General features: G+C 38.8%; 1 protein-coding gene across 1 annotated transcript; it reads left to right on the top strand.

Moving 5' to 3' along the window:
- The first annotated feature begins 943 nt into the window (after nt 1-943).
- On the top strand, nt 944-20,643 carry LOC145500241 (uncharacterized). The gene is made up of 36 exons (XM_081479756.1): nt 944-986; nt 1,068-1,237; nt 1,330-1,395; nt 1,510-1,586; nt 2,190-2,269; nt 2,357-2,451; nt 3,913-3,980; nt 4,326-4,384; nt 4,854-4,970; nt 5,164-5,210; nt 5,574-5,705; nt 5,931-6,055; nt 6,422-6,485; nt 6,835-6,928; nt 7,631-7,691; nt 8,008-8,152; nt 8,529-8,984; nt 9,463-9,504; nt 9,710-9,765; nt 10,202-10,250; nt 10,427-10,567; nt 10,872-11,009; nt 11,389-11,483; nt 12,768-12,878; nt 13,345-13,484; nt 14,077-14,156; nt 14,307-14,367; nt 15,491-15,527; nt 16,066-16,174; nt 16,396-16,465; nt 17,153-17,207; nt 17,777-17,820; nt 18,593-18,705; nt 18,993-19,291; nt 19,567-19,644; nt 19,882-20,643. Exons 1-36 carry the CDS (start codon nt 944-946, stop codon nt 20,492-20,494), a joined length of 4,230 nt encoding a protein of 1,409 aa, XP_081335882.1. The 3' UTR covers nt 20,495-20,643.
- The last annotated feature ends 692 nt before the right edge of the window (nt 20,644-21,335 follow it).

The following is a 21,335-nucleotide window of genomic DNA, read 5'->3' as shown; positions in this document are numbered from 1 at the left end:
TAACCAAAACAGCAGTTCTATATTTAGATGAGATAATCTTGCAGAAATAGAACTCAATGTAAACATTTTTGACAACTGACATCAACATTTTACTAGCACCTATTCCTTTGGATGAATGTATTTGCACGATGTTCTGCGGTTTGCAAACGTCACATTTCTTAAAAGTATTTTAAAACATTCTGAGTCTTCACATGTTTAATAAAAGTATTCTTCTACGATTCTCACTGACAATCTTGACTTTGACTCGTCCGACACGGAACCGTTACCGTTGATATGCTCGATTGTGATTGGTCCTTTCAGGAGTGCAATTCTCCGAAGTGTAAGGACTGAACCCAGAAACCACGGAGACGTATTATTCAACAAAGTCCGAGCTCAGAGTTCCAATTGTCCAACTTCAGTTAGAAAGGTGTCTGAGGATTTAAGGAAAAACCCCCATGACGTTAAATATCATTTCATCTATCAATTTAACAGACACTACCCTGGTATTATAAATCAATTAGTCCTTTCAAGCTGTTGAGATGAAACCGTTTTGTTTCGATTTTGTTGATCTTCCGTCATTGCACGCCGGAAATTCTGGACGGCGACTTTAAATGTTGTATCCGCTGTAATGAAGACGCATTTAATGATTTCCGAATAATTTATTTTGAAGTCGTTTCTGAACTAATTCGTAAATTGTAAACGTTCGCCAGATATATTTTGTAATTCAAAGGATGTAGAAAGAACCTGTCCATTGATTTTCCATTTCCGGCAACTGGGCCAAACCTCGTTCTGGGAACGAGTTCGAAGCTTGGCGCGCGCGGGAAAATATGACATCACAAAGCCCGTTGGTCGCGTCAATGAACTTCGCCACAACAACAAACGTTTGTTTGAATTCGGCGAAAAAAGATTTGGTTTACCGAATGGTTTTGAGTGGTTTAAAATTGGCTGTACATATTGGGAAAAAATGAAAGTCGAGGAAGCGGAGAAGTTACCAGTAACTGTGAGAGGTTAGTTCTAATTTACGCTTTCTTTGACCGACTTTAGTCCACGTCTTCGTTCGCTTACGACCTTGTTTTCCATCTTGAAAGAACCACAGAAGTTTGTGCAAAATCAGAAGAAAGACAAACCCGAGCCTGGTTTAACTGAAGAACAAGTGGAAACGTTAAAACAAGTCAGTTCTTTAGTAGCGATGTTCCAACAAGAAGCTCTCAACGAGAAACAAACTCGGCTCTTAGCCCAGCTGAAAGCTCTTGAAAAGGTTTGCTTTGAATTCAGTTTTCACTGTAAACTTTAAGTACAGCCCCGCTTTATTATCTGTAAGTAAGTTTATTTTAAATATTCTCCTTGCAGGACAAATTAGCATCAGATGCTTGGAAAATTATTGCAGCCCTGAATAAGGAAAAGGGAGACCTTGAGGTGCCACAACTTATTTTTAAAAACTCTTCTTTCAGCAGGAAAATTGTTGTGGCTTATATTTAGTGTTCCCTATGAAACTGAGTCATAGTCGGTCACTTTTGCTGTTAATTTCAGACTCAGGTGGAAAGACTAAAGGTTCAAAACAGCAAGCTTGCTAGCGAGAGGGTTGGACCTGCTGGAGGGAGCAAAAGGTAAGCTTAAGTTCAGGTTTGAAATCACTACTCCATTATCAAGGTTTTTTTAATTTGGCGAGATAACTTATTTGGAAGTTGGACCCAGGCTGCTATTATCGATCATCATCTAGCACAGGGTTTGTATTTTTCATCAGTAGTTTTTTTTTTACTAATGATTAGGTTTGGACAGTTAACTAAAATATTTATGAGGTGTCTCTTCTTCCCTCCTTTCCAGTCCACTCCGACCTCCCCTCTAGCACTGTGTGATTACTAAAACCGAAGCACAAGAGCCTTTATTCTAGTTTTCTGAGTTTTGATATTTCTTCGATCAGTTTTATTGGATAACAAGAGACTCTTCGAGCAGTTTATCAAGATCCTATAAGAAAGAATTTTGTTATTTTTTCTCGAGTTTTTCTACGCCGGATTTTGTGACTTTTGTAAGCTAATTGTTAAATCTTGGTGAATATAAAGTTGCTATTTTGTAAATGTTGAACTCCATAAAGAGGTTTAAAGAGATCACTGAGAGAAAACACAATGGTTAGTAACCAAAATTTGTTCCTTCCTTCATTTATTTATTTATTTATTTATTTATTTATTTATTTATTTATTTGCACCCATTAGGTCTAAAGTCAAACCCAGCGAGTCTCGTCAGCTAGAGGTTAAATCATCAGACACGTGGAATGATAACAGCAAAATTCAAGGTAAATAGTGATAACATGAAAAATTAAATTGAGTAGAAGTCAACAAGTGAACTCCTTAATCATGTTTATCTTCTAAATTGATCCTAGACGAGCTCAGTAAACTGTTTGTCAAGGACACTACGGACACTGTTACATCCACAGTAACAGAGAAGGAAGAGGCGTTGAACGGAAAACAAACAAAGGTAACGCACTTTTAACCTTAGAAATAACGGTAACAAGTTAATGTGGGAAAAGAGTTTTAAAATGGTACTATGATCACATTTTTCCCCCTTGATTTTTTAGGTGTATTACATGGAATTCCATGAAAGAATAAAAACGCTGTTTACCGTGTAAAATATGCAAATGAGATGACTGATGATGTCATACATTCAACCCAATTTTATATCAAGTATATAAATAGAACTATCTTGGTCAATTTGCAGTGCAGACCATTGAAACTTGGTAGGCTAATAGTTCTACAGGACACTCACCTACGGCTATAAAAAATTATGTTCTCATGGCAACTCACTCTTTTCCAGTCCCCACCCACTTGATTTCAACATGTTAATGATTTTCAGCTCGCAAAACAGTAAACGAGGCCACAAACTTGAGCTAACATATTTATATGCTTGCTGGATCAAGCATATGAGACACCATTTGCAAATATCAAAATGGAGCGTTAAAGGTGGCCAGAAATGCCTTTAATATTTGGGAGGTCTGGAACCCAGTATGTTGCCATGCTAACCAAACTATTAAGCTCATATTGTGGAGCACATTTACTAGAATCTTACTGCAAGGAATCAAACATTTATGATACAAATTGGCTGAGATATCTTTTTTCTTCATATTTGATCAAAATTTGGTTGAGTGTATGACGTCATTACTCGGCTAATTTGCATATTTTAAAAACTTAAATATCTTTGAAACGAAAAGAGATATTTGAGTAAGGTAAACAGGATTTTTCTTCTCACACAGGCTACTTTTTATGTTCTAAATGGCTGCGATAGGAAAAATGCGATTTTCGTCATGGATTTGATCATAGTACCACTTTAAAGGTTTGTGGAGTCTAAAGTCATGAAAAACTAAGTGCTTTTCCTTAAGCCTGAATGTCTACGCTATAAATACCACCAGTTACCAGAACACTACAGTTACAAGCCCTTTGGTGACTTTCGGTGAGCTGTTTTTCTCGAAAGGGTTATTATCTCAAAAATGGTTGGACTTTTCTTTGGAATAAGGGATTTAACAGACCTCAATGGCCAGTTTCCTCTTTGAGATGCGCCTGTCCGGAATCGTGGTAGTTGTATTCCCCCGGGTTGTATTCATCCAAAAAGAGCGTCTGACAGAGGAAATTGGCCATAGAACTTCAAAATTTTCTAACTGGAAAAAGTTATAATATATCGTCGTCAACAAGTAAGTCTAACATGTTAAGTCTATAGGCTTACTTTGGAAGATCTTTCTTTCTGAGATTTGGAAGGCTTATTTTGGATCGGACTATTTACAGGGTAGTTTATGAAATTTCATTTGTTCTGTTAAGGTTACTGCTGCATAAAAATGGCTAGGAAGTAGACTGTTTTCTCTTATACGTCACGAAATTAAGTACTGTATTTACGAATATTTTTAGCCGCGTATTCTAGCTAACAACCGCTTAATTTCTTCACCCAAAGAATGTTCCAGATGCCACAGCATTTGCTTCAAGTAACACCAGCGAGTCAACACAAGTTATAGACACAAGGTAAAATAAAGTACAGTGGAACCCCGCCTTACGACCACCCCGTTAATACGGTCGCCTTGTTATTACGGCCACATTATTCTGGCCCAAGAAAAAGCTCAGTCAGTCATTTTCGTATTTAAAGAATCCCTTTAATACGGCCACCCTGTTTATACGGCCAGATTTTGGTGACCCGTTGGTGATCGGATTAACGGGGTTCCACTGTATTGAGATCATGACTTTTCATAATTGCGAATTTTGAGCTGGCGTTAGATTAGAGTTACCCCTATCTCCAAATGAAAGCCAACTATGCTCGGGGTAACATGAACATTAGTGCTTATCGTCTTAACCTTTTTCTTTGTTTTGCAGAATACAAGAGGCTACCGGCAAAATGAATCCATGTCACAAATCACCAGTTACAGTTGAAGGTAAGCTAAGATAGTTCCTGTAAACCTCGTCCAAAGCAATTTAAATATCCGATTTTGTCACGAAGATATGAAACAACGAGAGCTCTGTCCAGTGTAGCGCGAGTACTCAAAGATGAAATTTTGCTGGCATAACAATGGCAAGAACAATAATTTGGTGTTAAGAACTTAAGTTGTTCTTGGTTTTGAAAAACCAATCTTAGCTACCAGTATCCTGAATTTTTCTATGCTATTTTAACTCAAAGGGTTTTCTTGTTAAAGCAATTTTTAATATATTTGGTAAGTTTAGAGCAATAGGCTTTTGGTAAGTGTCGGAAATTGATTCGTTCCTTAACAAAGTACTATTTGACAACGAAATACACGGTGACAGCACAAATAAACGCAAATAAACCTGTTCGCCCACAGCCATCCGATTTCCATTTTAAATGTAATTTGCAGTTATCATTGCTATAAAACAGTTCCTATGTTGCAGAGTTCCGGGATGCCGTGGCAGGTGTCTGTGGACTTGAGAACCTTGGCAACACTTGTTTTGTGAACGCTGGCTTACAGTGCCTCTTCAGTGTCACACCATTCTGCAGATTCTTCTTAGGTAGGAATTCATCGAAAACGTGCGACGAGATTAACTTTTTGATGTCTTTCTAATATCTAATTACTAAAACCAATTGAAAATTGTTTGACTACAGAGTCAAACACCAAGTAAATCTAAACGGTCTTTTTTTGGCTTCATACTTCATGATTTGTTTCTAAAGGACAACGTTTCTTCAATGTGCCTCTCTCTATAGGTGGAGGGCACAAAACAATGACAAAGAAACACCCAAAGAACAGTCAGGTGAGAATGTATCAGATATACGAAATAACGTTTTCTCAGTGGGCTCCTCCTTCCAAACTACCAACAACTGAAACCAGCCATTGAAAATTAAATGTAACTGCGTGGAGGAAAATTCTGTCGTTTTGCTTGGGCGACGTCTTTCTGTATAGAGGATCTTTACAATGTCTTTTTGTGTGTTTGGTTTCGCTTTGATTTATTAGGCAACTTTTCCTTCGACCGCCCTCTGTGATTGCTGTTAGGTTACCTTCCCAAGCCAACCACGAGCGTTTGCAGGAGGTGGAGGGTGGTGGGGCTCAGATCTGCAACAATAAATGAGAGTAGAGTTGACGTCGCCACACATAAGGAATTGTTTTATTTTTACAGCATTTGTTGAGCAAGAGCTTGGGTGAACTAGTGACTAAAGTCTGGAGTGGCTCCTATCTTCAGTGTGATCCTACAGATCTGTATACAGCAATAACTTCACAATTTAGCAATCAGCTTGCACCACAGAGGCAGGTAACATAAAAACGAATTCGCTAAAAACACACTAGTATGGGAGCTACACAAAGCACTGAGCTTTGTATTGAGTCCGTGCATCATCCCTGTTGATCTAATGTCTGGAAAAAGGCCCAAAACTAAAATACTCCGAGTCTGTGTTACTTGGTGGGGTAATCAGTATGATTCCTCAACCTTTAATTATTCTTAATATAAATTGAACGATTTCTTTTTACTGTTTCTTAGCATGACTGCCATGAATTTCTTGCATTGTTTCTCGATGGCCTTCATCACGAGCTCAACTGTGCAGGCTCCGACTCCTCATCCAGTGACCATACTAAAAAGAGTAGCTCCGCAGAACAGAGATGGAGGTGGGTATGCTAAGCCCTTGATTTTAAAACAATACATGTAAATTGCAGAACATTAGAAAATAGAAAGTAACGTCGAAAACGCTCGGCAAAAATCACACTAGTAGTCATTCCTGGTCATCCAAATATAGAACACAGGACATTTGCAGCAAATACAAATAATCGTTCAAGATCAAAGCACGTACGATCTCGTAACCTTTCAACGCAGACGAGGTTTAGATCGCAACGTGATCGGACGTAACTTTCCTTTCAAAAGTTGCTCAGTCATTATTAGCAAGAATTGCACGTGAATAATCGTGGTAAGTAACGTCAGTAGCTGAGTATATAATCTTGGTAATCAAAATCATCCAATTTTCATCTATTTTCTAGAGAGTACACCAGAAACAACGATTCTCTTATTGTTGATACGTTCCAAGGACAACTGCAAAGCAAGGTAAAGTTGGAAGTTGGACGTTTGTAGTGCCAGAACAGATAATCAATTTATTCTCTAATATACTAACTTTCAGGATTTTTCTGAAAAACAAGACATGATTTCCGATTTCCTTACATAGTGTGTGACATCTATTCTGGCGTGAGCACCAGATCTGCTTGATAATACTCGACCAATATTTTAGAACTACCCTGCCTTTCCACGTCATCTGATTTGCAAATACATGTTCAGATTGTTGTAAGCTAGACCTACCTAACATCATTATTGAATATCTTCTCTAACTTCTTTGTGCAGGACACTTTGAAGAAGCCTGAATCATAACTGTTGCTGAGTCTTTCTTTCTCTTTCTCAGATCACTTGTTCTAACTGCAGCCATGAATCTTTTAAATATCAACCATTTACGTTTCTATCAGTGCCACTGTTGAGTGAATCATACCACACATTTGGCAAGTATACCATGGTCATAGCAGTAGAACTTAAGATAACACTTCTTTTGGCACTGAATTACAGCTGAGCAGCTGAGCAGTCTTACTCTTATGAACACTGATCATTTCAATACGACTCTAGAGGCAAACGTTCAGTTAAAGACGGTGACTACTTTTCGTAAAGTATTTTGCGGATAATCAAATCCATTATCAAACGGGTTTTTTTTTTTCGCAAAAACAAATGTAAACTAAAGTTGAGGTTGCGTGTGCTCAGGAAAACTTAGAAGACTGCAATTTACCTGTCAAAACCGGTTACCTATATATAGTGTAAATACCGTGCAATATCTGTGCTCGTTTCGCCTGTTATTTATTTGCCTCTGCGGATTACAGTTGAATACTCGAGAACATATCATTTTTATAGCATGCTGAAGCTCAGGAATTTCGTCAACGACAGATCTGAAGTAATTTTCTGAGGGCTTGACATTTCTAAACAAAGATAGAATACTCTGAAGAGGTTTGAGTAAGAATTTTTCTCAAAAATTTGTAAAAGTTTTATTTGTTTCTTGTTTCCATCTTTTGATCAAGTTTCAAATTTCCCACGATCTTTACTCCAGCTACTACAGATCTTTGCTGCTAGTTCTTCACTACAAATCTTTACGCGTGTCACGCCTACTCACGCTGTTTTTTTTTTTTTCTCTTTCCAATTTTCTTTTCGTTTCATAGTTGTGACGTGGGTTTACCGTGATCCAAAGGAGACAAATGACGGCAAAATACAGGCAGTCAAGTGAGTCTAAAAAAGTCAATTTGAACCTTACATACTATCGTACCTGATGCCATCCAAGAGACACGACTATGAACGGTTCAACAGCAATGCTGTGGAAAGATTCTGTATCAATATAAGTATTTCTTTTCTTCTATTTGAGTTCCCAACAAAATGATATGTCCTTTATTTACTGCTAAAAGCGAATTTTCTTGTGCATAAACTTGTTAAGTGTTCTTGCTTCCGAGTTCGAAGTAATCTATTTGTAGCTCTGATGGTCGTCTTTCTCGTTGTTCTAGGGCTTCTTATTTACTATACTTTCTTCTTTGTTCTCGATCAGATACAAAGTTCAAGTTACCAAACCAAGTACTGTGCTTAAACTGAAAACCAACTTTGTTTCCTTACTTACCACCGATGATACGCGTCCATATCTGAAGGACCTTAAAGTATCCGTGGTGCGAAACAGTCAAATAATATCCATTATGGTAATAAAAATCTATCTTTTGTTGCGTTAGTTAAAACTCATGAATTTAACGTAAGACTTTCGCTGGGTTTTGCGCAAAGGAAAACTGTTGCGTGAGTTTCTTCAGCTACTACTACTGCATTGTAATTTAGGCAACAAATCGAGGATGTGTCACTCTGTTTCCTCATTTGCGTCCAGCCAGAAGCCACGCAATACACTGACTAACATTGCAATACCATCTGGTCCCGATAAGGAAGAACTATGATCATTGGATGGCGCGTTCATTTGGCAGTGTGGTTACAAATTAAAATACGGTCGTTGGAAAGCGCCTTAAGGTTGGATACTTGGTTCCAGAACTTGTTCATTTTGGAGTCTGACCAGTCATATTTCTCTTACAGAGTGACGACAAACAGCTAACACCATTCACTGACCGCAGAAGCAAACTGTACATATTTAAACCTTCAAATGCTCCCGAGTCTCTGTACGTTCAAGATGACAACATGAAAAGAACTTCTCTGTCATGTCCCGCGGGACGAGTGTTGAGTCAGACTAACGACTCCACCATGTACTACTCTCCAGAGGCTGCAAGTGCTTCAGAATTCATGTCAGCACTTGAGTTTCAAAGTGAGTCTGTTACAGTTGACAAATCGCCGCTTACTAAACACCATCACAACAGAATGACAAGTCCTAATACCAGCACTCCAAAGACTCGCGCCGGCAAGAGAACACGTGCTTCGTTGTCACACGTGTATCGCTTGAGCGGCACGTGTTGTATTTGTCTGGAGGAGAAGTCTGATAAGCAACTTATTCCACATGACAAGTGTGGAAGACTGTTTTGTCGCCAATGCCTTCAGGTGGGTGAAATCCGTCCAAACTAAGAAGCTAAAAACACCACATTCTTCGTGAAGACAACATTTTTACCATGCAAAGAGTAGAATAGTCTCCCCCAGCTAATTAGATCCAAAATGTGAGGAAATCAGAAGACACAGAAAACTAACAGCAAGGGATAAGTGAATATACCTTTATTTATGCCTTCGTTTGAAATCATAAACTCGTTTATGGCAGTTTTCGAGGATTGGCTTTTCCCTTTTTGAGATTATTAAGTTCCATATTGTCTCAGACAACTTCTGTGAACAGAACTTACCCGAAACTCCATTATCGCAAATATCCTTTATGAATCTTGAAGCGGAGACTTCTGGAAACGGAAGTGATGATTCAAATCAGGGGTCGATGGAAACAGTTTTTGTTATGGGCGTATCTGGGCTGATTAGAAACAGTTATATTCACTTTGAGCACAATTGATGAAGAGTAACTTGTTCATTCCTCGCATAGGATGCAGCGGGAGGAGTTATTGATAACCAGTTGTCTTGCCCGGTAAGTAACTCATGTCACAAGTAGCGAATCAAACAGGATATGTACTCTATGGTCATGTCTACATTCCATGTCGCATTCTAATTAATTTATAAAATTTGTGTAAGGATAGAAAAGAACCAACCAGAACGTGGGAATACGTTTTGTTTTTGACCCAGTAAGTCTCATAAGTTTGTTATTAACCTGACATATTTTTTGCTGTTGACAGAGATGTGCAAAGCAAGAAGCGGTTATTCACTCTCGTGAAATTAAACACAAGTCAAGGTATTGTCTTACCTGTGGTTAAATTATCCACGAAAACCAATATTTAGTCAAAAAAAACGTCGATCTGATCTGATCTTGTTCGATCTTGTTATGCACAGTCGTTATGCACAGTCTTCCATGTTGCAATCCATCCTATTGTCAAAGAGTCTAAGGAAATGACGTGAGTCAAACGTTGTTACCATTAAAATCCAGATCAAGGTTCTATAAATAAATCTAAAAGAGGTACCTGAATAGTTAGTCGGAAGCAAACACAACATTCTTTTTTTCAGCTCTGTTTGGTTACAAAAATTGTTCGTGTTTAGATTTTACATGCAAAATGGAACGTTTTCCATTAAGAATTTGTTAACAATCAGGGTTAACAGCTCGTTCCTTTTATCCCAGTTTTCCTATCCTATTTCTAAGTCTTTGGTCTTTTCTTATCTTTCTTCTTTTTCAGAATGATTATGGTTCCGTGTCTTTTACGGAGATTCGAAGAAGACTCCAAGGTAATCTGTGTTTCGGCAGAATCATAAGTTTGATACCCTTTTGAAACTATAAAGTGTTGATGGGTCTATTGGCTTAATGTTCAGATGCTTTACCTCTCAACTCGAACATGATGTCCGTTCCCATCAGTGTGTCATATTACTATTGCGACAATTCATGCGTTCTTTTGTATTTTCAGACGAAAAGGTTATTTGGACATCCTAACCTCATCATTGTACCCATGAACATTCTTGGAAAAGATATGCACTCTTTCATAGCGAGGTTGTTACCCGAACCTGTGTCTTCACTTCCCTTCACGTTACACCTTGTCGATCAACAGGTTAGTATCGAATAAAGTAAAACTATCCTGTATTTGTCGGTTTTCAACCTTGGCCGTCCACACGGGTGAAAGTGATCGTTAACGTTGGCGTTAAGTAAACGCTATCCCCTGAAAGGATTTGGATTGCTTAGTAAACGCAGAGGTTAAGCCTTGCTGAAATTTAATTTCCGATTTTATTCAGATTAATAATTCCTGTAAATTGGGTGGAACAAAATATTGTCCTTCAGAAAATATCATTTGGCTGCGGCACTTTCTCAAACTTAATACTAAACAGTTAAATTTATTCACTCCTTCTTCTCCCTAGGGACTTCACTGTTCGCGTTGCACTAAAATAACCGGATGCAGTGGTTGCCAAGTCATCAGTGACGCCATCCTTAACCTACAGTCATTTGACAATCTAGCTGTTCAAGTCACCAACATTACTCGTTGGGAGGCGGAGAGGGTAGAAAATTCATCCTCTTGTATTTATATTTAGAACTGTCGTGTGATGGAGCGTAACGCATACGACATGATTTCTAACGGCTCTATTCTACCTGGAAATATTTTTTGAAGGGGAGGGGGGGGGGGGGGGAGAGGGCAGAGGGAGATGGAGGAACAAGGAGCGATTTTAAACATATCCAGAGCCAACATTTTCAAAGCGGGACGGAAAGAACAGTTGGATGTGAATTCACTTAACCTCACCTCACGGCCTTTTTCGCCCACCTTGTAAATTAATAGGGCTAGGGTTGAATATCCATGGTAAACGTGTTTTCCCAGTCATGGGCTCTTGGTTTTCCGCATTGAGGAGATATTATTGAATTGCTTGAATGTTTGTTCATTAGATGTGTCGTTGTCTTGAGCACGACTCAATGTGGAAAACGCGAAACACAGAAGATCCACTGCAGCTTCAAAAATGTTTGAAGACATTTATAGAAAGGTAACGCGATTGACAAAAAATTAGTTTAAGGCTCTTTGGATACATGATCAACTCTGCATCTCTTGGACATCCATCCGATTTTTTCACTTACCAAAAGATAACACTTTAAAGAGACTCTTTTCTCTTCTAAAACGTTTTCCTTTCCAAAGAGAGTAGTGAGCTCTTGACGGTTGCTATTTTTACTGTAAAGGGAATGTTTTCGATTTAAATACATGTATGTTATTGTCCGGCCTAGGTCGGTCCGTATAGTGAAAAACTGTGACCGAAGTCAGCATTTTTAAGCCCGAGGTCACAGTTTTTCACCATGCGGACCGACCCTAAGCTGGACAATAACATGTTTATCTTTTTTTTCTTGCGGTAAATTGGCTTACAAGTGGGTTTGCGCAACTTTGTCATTGAATCGGCTTACGCGCCGTCTACAAAACCATTCGTAAAAAGTCTAACGAGCGAACGAGCGAGTAACTCAGATACTAGACAAAGAAACATGTATCAAAGAACAGATTTATTTCGAACTACCTTATGTTAGTTGCATTTAATTCGCCAGTTAAGTTCTCCTTAAGTGTTTTCCGGTGTGAAATTTCATGCAAAGTTTGAAGTTGTACTACCAGACAACAATTTCTGTCAGTCGTTGCGAATCACTCGAAATCAGAGTTGTCTACCGTAAATTGAGTAACAGATAGCAAGGAAATTCGTTAAGTGTATTCCACATTCCATTTAATTCAAACACAGGAACGATAAGAAAGGTTAACTCGACTGAACTGACTAATTTTTTACTTAAAATTGTACAGAGAGACACACACAAGATTACGCGCCATTACAGCGCCGAGCTACAAACAGCCAAACAAACTCTCACAACTTGAAACACTTCAATTGAATTTACTTACAGTGACTTTCCTTGCATTTAAAGGTGAATAGAGATAAACTTGCGCTGATTAGTCGTCTATGGAAGTGTAAAAAGGGCGAACAATTGATGATTACCGCTAATTCGTGCACGAAAATAGATCAACTCGACGGATTCCGCCCGCTGTGGCGGTCCGAATGAGAATGAACCAATCAGATTGCAGGATTTGTTGAATTTCATCCGTTCACGAGCTGAGAAAAAGATAAATTACGTTATGATGTACTATCTGTACTGCGTAAAATGTTTAGACTAACGCTTTAAAGTATCATTTTAAAAATATTCTTTCTCAAATTACACATGGCTATGAATTGTACTTAATGTCAGTATTGTGATCTTACAGTACTGTAAATGGCTAACGTAATTCCTCATTTGTTTTTCTAAAGCGAAGAGTTACCAGATACGTGGTATTGTCAGAAGTGCCGCGAGGAGAGGAATGCTTCCAAATGTTTTTCTATGTGTCGGCTTCCAGACACACTTATTATTCATCTCAAAAGGCAAGTTATTTTATTTTTTGTGTAGTGTATGAGCCAAAAGTACAATGAAATTATTCAAGACAGAGACATAAATTTTCTTCATATATGTAATAGCAATTGGACCGACTGGAGTATAATCCAGGGAGCAATCGCGCAAAGCGCGAGCCGGAGGCCGATTTGAAATTACGAGCACGATTACTCCCTAAATTGTATGACACGAGGTCCAATTACTAATTAATCGTATTTATAACAAATTTGGAAATTTAAAAGCCTTTGGAGAATTTCTTTGGAGCGAAAAAGTCAGTAGCGCTTTCCATCAGTTTTAAAACGTGTAGGAAACATTAAGAAAGAAGCCATTAAAGCGCACGTAATTGACGTGAGAATATTCCAATGCCATAGATTGAGGTGAGCGATACCGGACGTTGTTAGGATATTTGAATGTAAAGACTCGTCATGGAACTCACAAAATGACATTGCCACACGTTAGGTACAGTCAAAGTGGAGTCAAGATCACAGCACCTGTTGAATTTCCTGTGGAAGAACTTGACATGGCTGAATTCACCAAGTTAGAGCTTGGAGCAGGAGAGTTTATCTATGATCTGATAGGCTGTGTCTGTCACGAGGGAAGTAAGTGAACAAACCAAGCTCGTTACTTTTAAACGTACTCCCTCACTTAGCCCCACCAAGCCCTTTGGTTGCTCCAAACATTATACGGAACCAATCAGAGCATAGATCTTAACAAGGTAAGAAACAATTTTCCCGATCTGTAGCTGTTATGTTTTCCTAAGTATTGCCAAAACAACGGCATTTGTTTTACCTTGCAATGAGGAATATGTTTGAATCGGACCGGCCATAGGACATTTCAATATAAGAGGCTAGTGTATCAGCATGGACTTAAGCGCATTTAATGCTACTAAGGTAGAAGAATGTGGTAAAAACTGTAGAAGACACTTTGTTACTTTTATAATTTTGATCTGTTTAATTAAAAAAGATCAATGATCGTGCGACTTCGGTTTAACTGTGACTTAAGAAAATTAGAGTGTGACAATAGCAGGTTGAATTAATCCCTCATCAACCCTTATCAGTATCTGTAAATAGTGATAACGTTGGAAAGAAAACTACTTTCTTATCAAAAGCTTAAGTCTTATTTCCAATAAAATGTTGATAATGACTTTAAACTAATCATTAATAAGTTATCAACGTCTTGCTTGAACTTCAGGTTACAGCAGCGGCCATTACACTGCACTCACCAACAACAATGGCGTCTGGTACCGATATGATGACAGCCATGTTACCAAGGTAACTACTCCCAATCTTATGTATGTAATTCAAAGTTTGTTTTTGAATATTCCTCAGTTACTTTAAACAATTAAACAACGGTGTGTGAAGGCGTAAATGATACCATTTGGCTGGAGTACGTATGGACATTGTTGTTTTTTTTTCTCCTAGGAAATGCCAAGCAACATATGCTATGCACAAGCGTATATCTTGTTTTATCGTAGACGAGCCGGTAGGATGTTCATTGTTATACAGCAAAATTTTTACTGACATATTCAAACTTTTAATGCATTTAATTTATCAGTTTGTGAATTATAATACAGAAAAACAGTAAATCCTGAAGAGGAAGATTTATGATGAAGGACTCTCTTAGATGAAAGTCCCAGCCAAACAACAAGACATAAACAACAACGAAGACGTAGGAATGACATGAATACTCCAACTTAAGTAAAAGTTTGAATTTTTTTGGCAGAATTTTAGAAACTTAACAACAAATATTTTTTCTCCTTCGGTTTTTTTACCCTGTTTTTGCAGAATTTCATAAACACTAAAGATATTTAGAAAGGCTCTTCAAGACAACTTGTAGCTTTAATCGGCAGTTAAGGTCATTCCTCACATTTGCATTGCGCATCCTTACTGCGCATAATTTATGGCGTCATTAGCGCGCGCTCGTGCACGCGCACATTGAAAACATGACGGATTTGCCTTGATATTGAGCTCTGTCCGTTGAAAAATGGCTCTAGCTCACCAACGAGCACGGGCACCCCAATTTTTTTTTCCAGTCATTGTAATCAACTTATCATAAGCTTTGCGTGAGAAAAGACTGATTTAATTTCTATTGCTGAAAATTGAATAAATAAGAAAAATAGCAGATACACTGTGGCCTTTTCTATTTTGCAGTCGGTAACCACGTCAAGAAATTTGGTTCAAATTTTTAATCAAGGATTTAGCTTTCTGTCTGAATCACACTTAAAACGTTTATTTGTGTCCGACACATTATATTGACTGTAGTTTAATGCGTGTTCTTATGAGTCCGGGCTCACAAAGATGTTACAATTACTGGGAATGCGTTCTTATGATAAGCATTAAATAATGCCAAAATGGGGCATTTTCAATGCCTCACTGCTCCTTAATGAGCATGGGCACCCACCTTTTTTATTTCAAAATTGAAGTTATCGTATGACAAATATTCAGTGGACAAAGTTTGAACAAAAATCTATTGTAACTTTTATTTCAGAGGAATTACCTTAAAATCAAACGGAGTCGTTTGGACTAGTTAGGGTGTTCGGTAGATCATGTCACAATCGGTTCATTAAACCTGCATGCTTTTTCCTGTTTGTGTTGTTGTATTTCAGTGTCACCACTAGGCACGTCAACAAGTGATACTCAAGAGTAAGTGAAACCTTTGATTCAAATTCATGTTTGGGTTTGGTTTAAACTGCATTGGTTCAGTCCCATTGCATTAACATGAGGTCTTACTTCTACGTGTATAGTTCCAAGGGCACTTTTGTCAGAGTCTTCAAATACGATTTTCCTTTAGAGTTATCACTGTTGTTGACGAGGTCCAGTGTAAATGAAGCTTGCGAAGAAACTGCGCCTAAAAATGTTTCTAGTTTTGCTCATCAGGTTGTTCACATGGATACTGAGGCGAGTTTAAACTTGATGACACCACACAATCTTTTAGCGACTGTTGCAAGCATCGCGTATGGGAATGTATTAAACAAGCTAGCTCAGAATGAATCTCTTCGTAACTCAGTGGCTAGGTAACCCGACCGAAATCTGGGAATTCAGGAAGTCACCTAGGAAGTCATCGAAAACCGTCGCATTTTTCTTTGTCCCGCGCTCACGACTCAATGAAAATGTCATATTTATCAACTTTTTTCCACTCCTTTATTTCTTGAATGTTTATCATTAGTATTGTTTTTCCTAGGACTTTAGAGGATAAACACGTTCCTTCGTCAGCAGAAACAGAAAGCACTGCAAATGAAGAAGATGTGCCACCACCAAAACTGTCACAGTGTTCGCTCGAAGAAAAAAAGGTGGGATGGGCAACATTATAATTACATAATTTAGTGCTAGCTATAATTATAACGTTTACTTATAATTTTATAACTCTAGACTTAAAACTTGATTGCGTTTTTTATCGAGAACATATTTCTTCCCCACTACCATGATAATAGTTGTCCTTAATATAACAATATTTTACACGTATTTCTTGCTCAGTTTTCTGAGTTTGTTGTTTTTTAACTTTTTCATCTAGAGAACTTTAAAAGAGATTGGGGAGGAACTGACACAAAAACTTGCTATACTGCAACCCGCTGCTCGTAGAGGTAAAAGTCAGGGAGTTGTTATTCTCGTTAGAGTAAAATATAGAGATAAACAGCTGTTTTCATGGCCTCATGGTTAGTGCGCTCGTCTCCGGATCGAGCGGTCCGGGTTCGAGCCCAGGGGCCCGTTTCTCGAAAGCCCCGGAAACTTTTCGGGCCCGTAAAGCCATTTTTAGTTCATCTGTATCTAAAAACGGAGAAGTGTATACGCCTGAAACTTCCTGTATGAATTCAACCTCTGTTCATATTAAGAATATGGGTGTAAAACAGCTCTGTAATCGTAAGGTTCGAGATTTTGCTATGGCTTTCGGGGCCCGAAAAGTTTCCGGGGCTTTCGAGAAACGGGCCCCTGGCCGGGGACATTGCGTTGTGTTATTAGGCAAGACATTTTACTCCCACAGTGCCTCTCTCCACCTAGGTTTATAAATGGGTACCGGCAAATTTAATGCTGGGAGTAACCTTGCGATGGACTAGCATCCCATTCAGGGGGGAGTAGAAATACTCCCAGTCGCTTCATGCTACAGAAACCGGGATAAGCTCCGGCCTGACGAGCCACTTGGCTGGTATACAGACTTTACCTATCTTACCTTCATTGGATTTAAAGCCAGGTTCTTATTCTACAGTTTCTGAGGGTGTTACTGTTGAAGGTATACCCGCAGCGTTATTAACTGCTTTGCCTTTTTTCATTAGTTTGTCGAAGCAATTCTCCAGACAACAACAACCCGACGCCGAATCAAATCAAACGGTGAGCCAGATATAAGTGAGATAGCATGGCTATAAACCGTTGTTTATGGCCATGCTATCTCACTTTGTGATTATGTGTACAGGGCTGCAAATAATTTTTTTCTCTTTAAAGAGAAAGACTCATATGTCCTACTAAAACACCATCTTGGTCAGACAAAACAAATTGTGGTCGGGCATCACTAAAAAAAGCAAGATGTACTCACGGTAGATTTTTATTCATCCTTACCGTAAAGTAACTTACGATAAAAAGTTTTCTGGACATCATGTCCGCCCACAGTTAAATGGGAAGTCCTTCTATACGGCCAACGCTTAAAAATGACCAGATATTTCGATGGCTTGTTGCTATGGATTAGCAATTAGTGACGACTTACTGCTGTAACAGTTGAAAAGATTACCTGTTCGTCACTACTGTGTTTACTTCCAATGCATATTTTGTAAAGGACAGTGTGTTTTTTTATCGCTTAGACTGCATGCGTCATTTGCTACCTAAAGTCACATTCTCGATACAATAGTTAAAATCGATCGTCCACAAGCACATTTGAATTTTAACAAATTTCTTTTTTGCTGTAGAAGAAGATGGATGACAAAGCAGAAAATGCCTGGCAAAACAAAAGGCGAGAAATTAGTTGTAAATTCTGGGAAGTTAATAATAATTTATAGTTTGTATATGTTCAATGTTACCTCTTACCGATGCATGGGCACACATGTCGTTGTTAGACGTTGTTAGTATTGTAATAGAAAGACATGTTGTCCATGTTGTGGTCATATTACTTGTTAGTTGTTTTGTGCACGGAACAGTCCGACTAACTGGCTAATTCGGGCACTATCCAAATTAAGAATTAAGTTGCACAGTTTGTAAACTTAACAAAACTCTTGCGCCCACCTGTATGGACAGTATAACAATGCTTAGAATCCTCTTTCTTTAGTAACATTTGTGAAGCGTAATTCACTTGACACTTATTGGCTGTCAAAGTGTGCTTTTCGGCCTTCGTGGGACAGGATTCCTATTGTCCTGAACGTAGCGCCAGGGAATGACAATCTGGTTTGTGAGATAAATGCAACTGTAAGCCATCAGTGTGATATGAGCTATGTGACACAAAAATTTCGTTACCAGTTTGAGGTGCAGGATCAAGAGTATTAGGAGCCCGCCTGTTTCTCCCAAATTCGAGTCTTTAATGCAGTGATATGGCGTTCCAAGCAACGGGTCATGAATAGGTACTAGGCTGCGATAAAAAAACCTGTTTCTCAGTCAATGGAAGGAAAATTGCACGGCACGTATAGGATCGTATAGTAGAGGCAATCCTGTCACGCTTGGCTTTTTTGGGTCCGTCGTTGGAGTATTCTACGTAAGAGAAGTTATCAAATTCTCTTAACTCAAATTTGCAGCAACTGACAAACCAAATAAACCCGCGGCCAGATCTGCAGGAACCTGCGAAGAAGGAAAGGTCAACACATGTGGCTGTAAACAGTGTGAATATTTCAAGGCGCTGGAGAGACAGGTACTTTATTTGCAGTGTGTACCTTGGGTCATTGTTTAATCCTAGTACTGGTATAGTACTTGTTCGGATACACTGCAGTCAAGCTCTGTATATTCACTCAAACGTACAAGCTCTCCTGTTACTATCTTTCAAAGCGAGTCCTGGTGCAAAACATTCGCATGAAAATTTCTTTTTGTAAACAAGCTATAGGCTTAAATTGCATATTTAATAAAGCTGTTTTTGGCAGTATATATTTCGTACAGCCATACAAGACAGCTTGTTGACCAACATTTTCGTCTCCCTTGCAGATAAAAAAAGCCAAACATTTAACCGATGAACAAAGTAGTTTAAAAGATGCTTTGGAGATGGTAAAAAAGGTCACTACAAGTACACGAGACTCATCGAACTCAGTTTCAAAGAAATCCTCATCAGTTTCACTGTCAATACACTCGTCAGTGTCACCTTCAGCATCCCAATCCTGCACGACTGTGTCGTCTGAATATCCCGGATACTCTCTTCCAAAAGATACCGCTGTACAAGTCACCATTTGTGACCATGAGAAGAACCAATCTCCAAACACAAAACAGCCTCACAAAAAGTACAGGTAAAGTTTATTGCAGAAGGGTTTCGTTGATAATAGAAAAAATGTAGGTGGTATATACGTCGACAACATGTGATTAGCTGATTTGTAGGTAAATGAAGTTGATGACAAATTATTAGTTTATCCATCATAGTTTTTTGTCTGTTTGTAAACATCATACACAGAACCTAAATGGTATAATAGTACGATTCAAACTATTTGAAAATTAGCTAGGAAAACCTGATTGAAATTCTTATCATTCTAATGCTTTATTTATACTTTATGATTCCTGTTTTGTTCAGTGGCGACGGTAGCAGCCTCGATGATGTGGGAAAGTTATCGCAGAAGCTGAAAAGTGCGATAGAAAATGAAAACATCAGGTTTGTTAAACTGTCTTGTTAGATAGGAGAAAAAGTCCAAACGAAGGCATACACTCAATATAACTAATATACGTAAGATTGCTTAAAATCGTACTGAGGCATCTCCACGACTTTCGACGAAACCTCCAAAGATTAATTCAGTTGAACCATTGGTACCATTTTAAAACCGATAAAGTTATAAGGGAGTCCAATCAAGCTGTATTGGTGATTTAGGGGTTTGTGTGACTATTCCACCAGACGTGCCATGACTCTGTTAAGACGCGGTGCAGACCCTAATGTGTTGGTGAATGGACTCAGTGCTCTTCATACTGCAGTGGGACTTGACTCTCCTCTTAATCTCCGCTTCACTCGTCTGCTGTTGGACTATGGCGGTGACCCTGATATCTCGTCCGCAGATGGTTTAACGCCGATTCATGTAGCCGCCATGTGGAATCGTGTCAACTGCCTCAAGCTATTGATTGATCGTGGAGGAAACCCTTATCAGAGGGACAATGAAGGAATGAATGCACTAAAGCTAGCGAAAGCGTTTGAAGCGGATACCAGCGCGGACACATCGGACTTCTTAGAGAAGCTTGACGACAGAATCTCCAAACAACTCCAACAAGCTTCTTTCCAATCAGTGTCGCTAGGCTCCGACTCCGCCGATGAGCTAAGTCCTCCTCTCCAGTCTCCTCGTGTGGGGTGTAGCTTCCCGGTGAATGGACTGGGAAAGAGAGTCTCCGTGAGAGCTGTCGGTCGCAAGGTGTCGCGTAATTTTCGCAGAGCTTCGGGTCAGTTTCGTCGTGGAATTCGTCAGATTCGTAGTTTGCTTAGCAGTTCCTCTAGTAGTGATAGACAAATTAAGGATTAGTTTACATGATAAGAAGTATTTTATTGTAATTCAAATGTAGATGTAAATATAGCAAACGAGCATACCAGGACAACACATAGCTTTGTTGTAAAATAGTTAATTTGATACCATATTTATTTCCATTGTATGAAGAATTATTTATTTTTTAATAAACTATTAATTTGATTATCGTTGACTAGCGCAGGTAGTATTTCACGTTTCCATTTCAGGGTCTTTTTCAAACACCAAGATGCAAAACGACTGATTTGTTGTTGGCCAATAGGCTACTTTCGATACATTAAAATTCAGCTTGATAGTGAGGCCTAGAGGACAAAAATAAAAGAAATGAATAAACATTTCCTTTGTTTGTGTCCTCTGGGCCTCGCTGCCAAGCTGAATTTTAATATGTCGAAAGTGGTCTATTTGACGAGTATGGCGAAAAACACGAGTGACACCACGTGGTACGTCTTAGGCCTAGGACAAACGTCGAATCCAAGTCGCGTCGAACAAATTAAAAACAGGCGCGACAAAGAGTCGACTTAATTCCAGCGTGGTAGCAAACGTCGAACCTGCGTCGATCCTATTTCACAAGTTGCACTTCATTAAAACACGGGAATAAGCACGTGTCCCCGTGCTATTCACTCAATGCGCGACAAGTTACTGCTAGGACTTGCTAGCGAAATGCCGATACTCCTCTCTTCAGACAACGGTAGACCCGGCGCGGCTTTCTTTAGGTCCCTGTCACAAGCCTCGCAGTATGCAACTCTTTTACCGGCTGTCTATCCCTCAACGTCCTCGTTTTCTTCAAATACTGAGCATTTATTGCAAGTAGGCAATTCGCATCTCAAGCATTTATATTTAG

Source organism: Orbicella franksi, chromosome 10 (genome assembly GCF_964199315.1).
Source record: "Orbicella franksi chromosome 10, jaOrbFran1.1, whole genome shotgun sequence".
NCBI classification, from domain to species: domain Eukaryota; kingdom Metazoa; phylum Cnidaria; class Anthozoa; order Scleractinia; family Merulinidae; genus Orbicella; species Orbicella franksi.
Note: the sequence above shows the minus strand (reverse complement) of the source record. Positions and strands in the feature narration are given on the sequence as shown.